Raw genomic sequence first — 10,778 nt, forward strand, 5'->3', positions numbered from 1 at the left:
TTTCAACAAAAGCACTTATGATGTCCGAGTGTATGTGAACGCAGCATTAGGTGAGCGTAACTGCTTTGCTGAGGAGCGGCCAGCAGGTTGTGCTGCTGCTGCTGTTCCAAGAAGTGATCCTGAGCAGCTGCTTCTATCTGGGTCAAACAGTCAACATGCAAATACACAGAACTTCATGTCTGCGGCCACAGCAAAGGTTTTGTGAAACTTTTCTTCTAACTGGATAACTGAGACCAAAGAAATGTGCAGTTTACAGCATGATAAGACCTGACATTTAAAATGATACTAAAGATGCAACAATGAATTGATCACATGTCAGCTACGAAACCAATCACTAACTATTCTGATAATTGATTAATTGGTTTGAGTAAATTTTAGGTGGAAAAAAAAACTTTTTATATCAACTGAATATTTTCTGTTTTTTTCACTCCTCTATGACAATAAACACTATTATTTATTTATTTATTTATTAACATTTTCTGACATTTTATAAACCAACAAACTAATCTAGTAATCCAGAAAGTAATCCACTGTTAATCAGCAATTAAAAAACGTGTGATTTGCAGCTGTAGACAATAGGAAATGTTGTTTCTGATGTTTAGGCTGGATGTGTTCAGTACGTCCTTCTTTCGACTGTAATGAACATGATTTATGGTTAGGTTTTATAATAAATACAGAATCAATCAATCAAATAATTATCCTATGACTTATCCTGTGAGTTATTTTCTGATCTAAGTCATCTTAATGATGTAAAGACTAATGCAATCTGTTTCAGAGAGGACAGAAGAAGACGGACAGCTATGAACGGATCAGCGGATTAGCGGCAGGTACAATCAGAAATGTGATGTCTCAGGAAACTCTTTGCAAATAAGTGGAATTGAATTTATTTATCTATTTTATGTTTACAATTGTTAAGCCACTATGCACTTACTAATACCAGAACTGATACATAATGATTCATAACAACTTTATTGCATCTTTTTGCATGACAAGGGAAGACGTTTCTTTTGCATGTGCACAGTTGTCCTACTAAAAATGATGCATTAAAACACATCACATGCAGACAGGCCAGGACACAGAACATATTGTATGTTTATATATATGTTTATAGATCCACATACATGTATGCGTGTATTTATAAGCTTTTGTTTTGCTTCTTCTTTGTGCATCTTTTCACTTGTTACTAATGCACTCACTTATTGTAATAAAGTCTTGAATTAAACCCCTAATGAACAACATGCCAAGCAGTTTGTCTGTGTCCTTTGAGCCATGTTGTCCTACAGTCTGCAGCATGGTTTGCTGTGCTGCATAATGAAGCTCCAGTCACTGTGAGAAACCAGTATGAACAATTGGTTTTCCCACTGACACAGAGTCGTCAATAAAAAACTGTTGACTGAAGTCAGCGAGAGCAAACTTACGGTGGCTGAAGATTCCAACAACAACAAAAATATAAGGTAATTGCATTCAAACAATGCATTTGAACCTTTTCACAAACAAAGACCAAACCACTGGGAAGGTTAACGTTTGGTTTGTTGAAGAGCCAGGGAAGCACCTGCAAACCCGGACAACAGGAGGATCGTGGCGTCTCACTGCAGGGAGTCCATAAATCTGTTGAATCCACTTGTAGTTTATGAGCTGAAAAAGAGTAAAAGTCAGAGAAAGAGAGAAAAACGTTAGACCCACATATATTTGTTTGGACAGGGTGTGGCTTTAAGTGAGGCCTTAAACTTAAGCTTTGGAACTTAATTAACTGTGATCATGAACAGCCTTTGCTGCTGATGTTTGACAAAGTATGAGTATCATCAGTTGTGACAGGAAGTTATGAAAACCTGTTTGTATTCTTGGTTGTCTTATCAGTGTAAACATATTCAGCAAGTATAAATGTTGACTAATACTGTGCATTTAACCACGATAGAGCATGCTTGTGGGTTGCAATCAGTGGAAAGTAAACCTGCAGTAAACCCCCTGTTCTAAAACATCACTGACCATCACCGTGAACCAGTGCATCACACAGCATTACTCCAGATATATGCATACAGTTGAAACCAGAGCTTTACATACACTGTATAAAAAGACATAACCTTTTTTTCTCACTGACATATAATCAGACAAAACATTACCTGTTTTAGGTCAGCTAGGATTATCAAAATTATTTCTATTTGCTAAATGCTAGAATAATAAGAGAGAGAATTTTCAAGAGAATTTTTTTATTAGTTTCTTCAAAGTCAGAAGTTTACATACATTTCCTTAATTTTTGGTAGTATTGCCTTTAAACTGTATGACTTGGGTCAAATGTTTTGGGTTTCCTTCCACAAGCTTCTCACAATAGTTTGATGAATTCTGGTCCATTCCTCCAACAGAACTGGTGGAACTGAGTCAGGTTTGTTGGCCGTCTTGCTCCACACACCTTCTCAGCTCTGCCCACAAATTTTCTAACATTGACTTTGTTGTCCAGAAGCCACTTTGTAACTAATCTGGTGGTATGTTTAGGGTCATTGTCCATTTGGAAGACTTATTTGTTCCCAAGCTTGAACTTCCTGGCTGATGTCTTGAGACATTGCTTCAATATTTCCACATAATGTTCTCTCCTCATGATGTCATCTATTTAGTGAAGTGCATCAGTCCCTCCTGCAGCAAAACAGCCCCACAACATGATGCTGCCACCCCCGTGCTTCACAGTTGGGATGGTGTTCTCAGGCTTCAAGCTTCCTCGTTTTTCCTCCAAATGTAACGATGGTCATTATGGTCAAACAGTTCAGTTTTAGTTTCATCAGACCACAGGACATGTCTCCACAAATGAAGGTCTTTGTCTCTGTGTGCATTTACAAACTATAATCTGGCTTTTTTATGTTTCTTCTGGAGTAATGTCTTCTTCCTCTCTGAGTATCCTTTCAGCCCATGTCGGTACAGGACTGGTTTCACTGTGGCTAATGACTCTCTGACCAGCTTCAGCAGCATCTTCACAAGGTCTTTAGCTTTTGTTCTGGGGTTGATTCACACATTTCTCACTAAAACACTTCATCTCTGGACACAGAACCCGTCTCCTTCCTGAGCAGTACGACGGCTGGACATTCCCATGATGTTTATACTTCATATAATTGTTTGAACAGGTGAATGTGGAACCTTCAGGCATCTAGAAATTGTACCCAAGGATGAACCGGACATGTGGAGGTCCACAATTCTCTTCCTGATATCTTGGCTGATTACTTTAGATTTTCCATGTTGTCACAAAAGGAAGCAGCGTGTTTGAGGTCAGCCTTAAAATACATCCACAGATGTGCCTCCAATTAACTCCAATGTTGTCAATTATTGTCAAATCTTCCAAAGCCGTGACATCATCATCTGGGCTTTCCCAAATAGTTTGAAGGCAGAGTAATCTTAGCGAATATAAACTTCTGACTTTGAAGAAAGTAATGAAAAATTCTCTCGTTATTTTTGATATGATTTTTTTTATTCTGTTTTTAAAATTCTATTTAAAAAATTGTAAAAAAGCAACACAGGCTTCAGTAACACCTCAGCAGTGCCACAGGCAGATCTCTTCAATGCCATGCATCACTGATGTAGTAATCCATGGTAACAGAGCCCTAACCAAGTACTGAGCCCATGAACATACGCATGAGCAGTTGGACATTTACAGACATGTATTTTAGGAAATGTTCTATTAAATTGAGATACTGCATTTATGATTTTCATGAACTAAAAGACAAAATCATCAAAATTTAAAAAACTAAAGCTTTAACTTGATTTGTAATGAATATGGAATATATCAGTTTCCCTTTTTTATACTATTCTATTTATTTGAGATGTGCCTGTAATGTCTAAGTGCTCCTCATGTGTACGATCAAATGTTACATTGCTGTCGCGACTGTAAAAACATGGAGCTACTTGACCAGATGCTATGTTTGTATAAAAGACATTGTAGGGAGGTGGTCAGAACAAACTTTGGGATTCTTGGGATTCAGGGCTGAAAGGTTTTCCTCAGTCCTGAATATTTGTACCACATCAGTGACAGTAATGAGACCTAATGTTGTTGTTATTCTGAGCAGGTTGTTGTGTTTTTGTGAAGGTGTGGCTCTGCTATGGATCAGTGTGAGGACAGAGAGGAGGGAGTCCCTCCCTCTAAAACCACTCTGTGGGGGGAACATGAGAACCAGAGCAAAGCTCAGAGGTGAGATGAACATCTCTAACTGTCCATGACTCTTCTCNACACTGGAGTCCAGAGAGCAGGAAGATGATTGAGTCTCTGGGAAAACTGGCTTTTGAGCCGCGACCCTATTGAGGATTAAGCGGTGTATAGATAATGGATGAATGGATGAAAGCTAAATGGTGAGGTAAGGGAATCCATGGCTACTGTAGCACATATTCAGCTTGTATCTCTGGTAACAAAATCCAGATGTGTACAGACTGATGTCTTTACATAAAGATACTTTTTAAAAAGGTTGGTTGTAAAACTAGATAAGAGTCAGTTTACAGTAAAGCTTCTGACTGACAAACAGGATGCATCTCACAGGAGCTTCAAGTTGTTTTCATCAGAAGTCCAAACCTAAACTAAATGTTTCTTTTTAAAATGTTGAATTTGTGCACTCCTCAAAGACTCCTGAGGCATATGTGTTCATGTTTTGACTCAGATTATTTAGCTGATTATTGCAATATTATGCAGCAACATTCATAATTACAGAAATAAGCAAAATATTCGACAAAATGAAGCAAAATTGTTGAAAATGATGATTGCAAAGTCAGCAAATTCTTTTAGTATGAAATGTTTTTATTATTTTTATTTTGTACAAAATAAGCAAAATCCATAATCGCAAAACAAATAAATTTTTGTACAAAACACTCTAATGTAAAAGTATAATCATTAGACGAATTCTTTACATAAAATTTAAGCAAAATTATTTTTAAAAAGGGGAAAAATCCATAATTACAAAACTGAGTTGTTTTTTCAATAATAATAAGAATAATCAATTATTGCAAAACAAGATAATTTCTTCATTACAAATTATAATCAAATATTATAAAATGTTTCATAAATAGCAACAAAGTAACAAAGTCCTGTGATCCAAAATCAAATGAGGCTTTAACTTTTGGTCCTATTTATATTATTTGATAATCAGGATTTTATTGTTCGGAGCAAAGTCATTTCAGTCACCTGTATTCATATTTACCATCTTCAGGAGGAAACAATGGGCGAAGAGCTGAGAGCACATAGACAAGGCAGGGAAATTAGAAGGTACAGAGAGATGCACAGACTTATAGCACTGGGTATCATTTCTACTTTTTTTACGATTCAGATTCTGCTGATTGATTCTGCTTCTTAATGATTCCTGATCCCATTCTTTGAGTGGCAGGCAGTCGGGCTTACAGTAAAATCCTGCTTTAACATCAATGCTTGAGCAATAATAAAGTCCTGATATAAGAGACAGGGTTATAGGAGACGTCTTCTGCATTGAATACTTTTACTTTCAATGTCACAGTACATTGCCCTAATTATACTTAGTTTTACATTGTAGTATTGGTACTTTTAACTGAGTGATGGATCTGAGTACTACACTGGCAATCTATGTTTAATGGCTAATACTAAAATGTATTATTATTCTATTTACTGTTTTTTAACCAGTCACACACCCACAACTTGAGCGCACATCCCCTTTAGAGAAGGTGGAAATGTAGACTAGTGGGATTGTTGTGAAGCGAGTCTCCCCGAGTGAGTATACACTTATCAGCATGTTGTATACGGGGCAGTAAGTACCTTCAGTCAACTGTATCGAGCCCCAATAAGCAAATTAGTTAATTGTCACAGAGGGGACAAAAAGACTAATGTTACTACAGCATCCTCCTACATTCTTCATAAATCGTACCAGCAGAAACACAGGGCCAGATAACATAGTCTGTTTTCTGGATTCTTTAGTATTTTGGGGTTCACTGTAGCAATGCCACCGTCCAATCCCAAAGTATTTTGAAGCATTTGCTAAATTAAAGGCATTGTCACAAGACGCCCACACTACTCATTCTGTTAACCTGCTAACCAAACAACTCTATGACCGAGTAGGTTCACTGAGAACAATGCTAGAGTCATGATTTAGGAGACTGGAAGACGCACATGCCATCGATTTGCACGAAAACACCGCAGACAGATAGTAGATACATGACAGGTGCTTGTGCTGCACTGCTTTTTCATTCTAGCATGAGTAAAGTTTGGTTAGGAACTGATACATTATTTTATTTTATTTTATTTTTAAACGCATTTTCCTCATGATTAGTTTAGGATCAGACTTTTTGAACCCATTTTAAGGTGGAACCAGTTTCCGATACCCAGTACTTCCAACATATGGTGAGAATAAGAAAGCTACAGAATAATCTCAGCCTTATTGTTTTACTTTATCTGAAAAATCAGCAACTAGGGCGATTGTCAGTCACTCATGTGGACATGAGGTGGGCTCCGTGGACATCCTACTCTGCTCCCTGGGCTCCTTCCTTTTCATCCAGCCCTTCTTCTGCTGCAGATACATTAAGGTTACAGTCAACCAGCTCCATGTTCTGCTGCCTGCTCGGCCTCTGCCCCCTGGTGGCCTGGAGAGACATGACAGCACACAGATGTGAGCGACCGAGTAACTCCTTTCTTTAGTGCAATAAACACAGGCTGAGTGCCACACTCCTAGCTACAAACATGTGCACTGTACCTTACAGTAGAAATAAAGGGCGACGTTCACCACCAGCAGAGTCAGCGGCACGACAACCCCTCTGATGATAAGAGCTGTTGGATCTGATCAGACACACAGTTGTTACACAAGAGATTACATTTTTTCTTTAATTTCACTTACCATACCAAATATTGACTTTACAGTTTTTGTTTGCATTCCAGGTTCAATCCTCTTTTCTGTAAAGACAGGATTTCCCCGTCTTTCTTTACTGAAAAGAGATCTCGTCTGTTGTTCCTACCTGAGTTTTTTATGGAGTTTGCCTTTATTTGAATAGATACTTTTTCAGCATATTTGAACAAGCAAACCTTTGATCCTTTTTGAAACAGCGTGTCATGTCCGTCAAGTTTCTGTTTTACGTTTGCACATTTCATGTCTTGTCTTTCCTGTTTTATTTTGAAATCACTAACCTGTTGTTTCTGTCTTAGATTCACTTCCCACACACCCTGCCCCCGTCTAGTCACACCTGCCCCCTCATTGTTCCCCTCACCTGTTTCCCATCCTCCCTCATTACCTCTTGTATTTTACCCTGTGTGTCTCACAGTCTCGTTGCCAGTTCGTTGTACTTCACGCTCCTCATCCCAGCGTTTCATAGTCATTGTCTGTTTGTGTACGACCTCGTTCCTGCCTTCGACCTTGCCTTTTTGCCTCTCGTTTTTGGATACCTCTGCCTGACTAACTGATCTCCCGTGAACCGAACCCTGCCTGGTAATAAACCTGCCTTTCTGCCTGAACCCATCTGTGTCGTGCATTTGTGTCCACCTGTTCTGAGTTTGTGAGTCCTTGACACAGCGCCTTCAGAAAAAGGTGATCTAGTTCAAAAAATGGCACACAAAACTAGCATATGACTCATGATGATTTTTATGATGTGAATAAGAAGGACAGATAGGTACAGGCCTTGATTGGACCATTGCCCATACCCATGCTCCAATCAAGCTTCGGCATAAATATGTACCAATACTGTAAATTCAGGACTATTGAACTATTGTCCTGATAACCAAACTTACTCTGCTCTACAGTACGCTATTTATACACTTTCTACAAATATGCTTCCCATGCTATGTGTGATACACAGACAGTAGTTATTGTGCGATTGGACAAAGAATGACACGCATGGATTCTGTTGATCAGATCCTGCTGACTGGTCATCTTTTCAATAGCTGCATGTAAATGGTCAATGTGGCATTTCTGAGTCTCTTCTTCAACTTACCCGGGACAGCGACAGACAGCACACGGCTCTCGGAGGAGAAGTTAAGGGAAAACGTGTAGACGTGATAAACACAGCTGTAGTTTCCTTGGTGGGCGGGCTCTGCAGCAGGAAACAGAAAGTGTGCCGAGTGATTGACAGCTGGCTGGGAGTAGTTGAATGCCGTGCTGGAGGAAGTAAATCTGAGCTGGAAGGACCCTCCGGGGAACTGTGGCTGGACAGAGCAGGTGATGGTTAAGTTGGAGCCCTTAGACACCTGAAACCTCTGCTGCTGGTCCTGGAAGACCCCATCCATGGAAGAAGACACAGAGATATTTGGCTGAACCAGCACATCTGTGAAAAATAACAAATGATGGAGGTTGAGGTCACAGTCACCCTGTAACATGGTAGCAAACACTGAACAGAATGATTAGATTGTAAACACAGAGTCTGATTCTGCCTTGTAGGGACGCCCCAAACCTAGTCATACAGGTTCCTCCTTGTGTGTCCTGGCCTTGTTCTCAGGCCATCTAACGGCTGATTGGCTTAGATGTTGGCTCAGCAATATGATGCTTGATACAAACTTTTCATTTTAGTTTAATTGGAGAGATTTAAGTTGTTGGATTTTGAACATTCATTCTATGAACAGAACACACGTTGATTATGGTGACGCTTCAGGGATATTAAATATTATATATTCAGATATTTAAGCCCTGATGTTCTGAATCTGTGACAGATTATTAATAGAGAGATGTCTGTATTTCTTACAGTTGTTTGACGATGAATGATCTCAGTGTTCAACTGATTTGAAGCTGACTTACATGAGAATTCATGACTCATGAATACAACGATATATCTGGAGACTGCAAGCAAAGCAAATGATCGGTCTGGAAATGTGTTTTTTAAAGCTGTCTGAATTCACTGCAGCTGATTGTCTCTGCTTCTGCCTCCTGCTCTTGTCCGCTGTCCAGAGACAGTTCATGTCAAACAAAACTATTACCATCACAGATGATGTCAGTGATGTGCTTCAAGATTTAAGATTACTCTGTCATTTCTCTGCACCTGCGTACACAGAAAATTCCCAGAAACATCGTTCCTCCTCGCCCGCATCAGTACCACACAAAGACAACAAACAAGAGTAGGTTAAAAAAGTAATCAAACATAAATAGTCATCACTAGAAAACAACGTAAAAACATGCAAACACATTAGTGGAGCAGGAGCCTGAGCACAGTATGTTTAATTGCTAAAAAAAAGTTCAGGACAGTATATCAGTACTAGTGCAGTTCGGTCCAGTGGCAGCACAGCATGTTAAAGTGCTATAGAAAGTGCCGATTCAGGCAGAGGCATCACAACGTTTAAAAATGCTACAAAAGTGCCAGTCATGTCCGTTCAGACAGCGGGAATCTATCAGTTACTTACCTGAGCAGATGAGATTCAGAATGGAGGAAGACGTCGATAATATTAGACACTCCCTTAGATCAATTCCAGACCGAACACAGTCAGATTCAATCAACCACACAGGTCTGTGTGAGTACCCTCTCTCTCCTACAGAAACAGCAGTGCCACAGCGTAGATATAGACAGAAAAGACCTGCTGCCTTCAGGGTCCATTGAGAGGCTTCCACTGGTCTCCACATTCCAACGTCTTTCATCTCCAGCGTACCTGCACAGCGACTGGCTTCTCCCACCAACCTGACAGGCTCTGAACAGAAACCAGAGTTGTCAGTAAAAGAATAAAATGAATAGAAATTAACCAAATCAAAGATGCAAGTCTTCTTATACCTGAGCAGATGAGAAAAACAGCTCTGCCAGGTGAGCAGGTGTTTCCAAATGAGTCTGAGCTTTTACAGTCCAGGAGACCAGACTCATCACCTGCACACTGGAACTCTTTGGTCCACATCGGAGCCTCCACTTCTCCAANAGAACAAAGCAGCAGAACAGACCAGGTTCTCCTGCTCCCAGCTGTGTGTCCATGAAGAGTGATCAGTCTATGAACAAACCTATCTTCTTCAAAGAGAGACACCACTCAGATGAACAAAGGTAATAATGTGAAATGTTAGTCATCTGGTACTCAGCTCTCAGAGACACAGAGATTCTCAGAAGGATGTTCAGGGAGACAGAGAGGACAGAGAATCATCTTTACCTGCAGCCTAAAGACCTGAAGACAATGACTTCATGACCATCAGCTGACAGCAGTGCCAGAGCTCATTGCATTTATCGCCAACAGCAGCAAGAAAAGTTGCTTCATGTGGTCTTACAGTCTGAGACTGAGAAGATCAAACCAAAGAGTCCATCATGAAAAAATATCAGAAATTTCAGAGACGTGGACGAACCCACCACTGAAGACCACAACCTTTAATTATTTAGTCTCCTTCAGTTACTTCAGCAACCTAACAAAAACAAATCTGATAGAGCTGTGTGGTTAGGTTTCCTTTGACAGGTTTAGGTAAACACATTCTCTGTGATCACTTCACAGGGGCCATCCAACAAAACACACAATCTTCAGTATCAAAATTATAAGATAAGTTTTTCTGATTCCATCAGGATTCAACTGCAGAGACCAGCCTCTCCTGAACCCAGCTGTGTGTCTATGAAGAGTGACCATTCTATGGACCAGCCTCTTGTTTTTAAAGGGCAGCCTTCTTCTGAAACGCAGTAAGTCATCAAAATATAACCGACCATTAATATTAACTGGGCTGCAAGGTGGTGCAGTGGTTACCACCCTTGCCTCGCATCTAGAAGATCCCCGATTTGCTTCCCGGTTAGGACGCCTGGGGTCTTTCTACCTGGAGTTTACATGCATGGGTTCTCTCCAGGTTCTCCAGCTTCCTCCCACACAGTCCAAAAACATGTTGAGGTTAATTGGTGATTCTAAATTGTCCGTAGGTGTGAAT

At 39.9% G+C, this 10,778-nt stretch overlaps 1 protein-coding gene across 1 annotated transcript in view; it reads right to left on the bottom strand.

Moving 5' to 3' along the window:
• Window positions 1-4,751: 4,751 nt before the first annotated feature.
• Window positions 4,752-10,778, bottom strand: part of LOC103364254 (uncharacterized) — an 8,950-nt gene continuing 2,923 nt past the window's right edge. Inside the window, exons 2-5 of the mRNA XM_008291312.1 lie at window positions 9,305-9,547; window positions 7,909-8,238; window positions 6,681-6,763; window positions 4,752-6,570 (exon numbers count right to left, since the gene is read on the bottom strand). Coding sequence (XP_008289534.1) covers window positions 6,451-6,570; window positions 6,681-6,763; window positions 7,909-8,238; window positions 9,305-9,536 — 765 coding nt within the window. The 5' untranslated portion in view covers window positions 9,537-9,547 and the 3' untranslated portion in view covers window positions 4,752-6,450. The remainder of the gene's footprint in view (window positions 6,571-6,680; window positions 6,764-7,908; window positions 8,239-9,304; window positions 9,548-10,778) is intronic.

This window comes from Stegastes partitus, unplaced genomic scaffold, assembly GCF_000690725.1.
Source record: "Stegastes partitus isolate 25-593 unplaced genomic scaffold, Stegastes_partitus-1.0.2 Scaffold734, whole genome shotgun sequence".
Classification (NCBI taxonomy): domain Eukaryota; kingdom Metazoa; phylum Chordata; class Actinopteri; family Pomacentridae; genus Stegastes; species Stegastes partitus.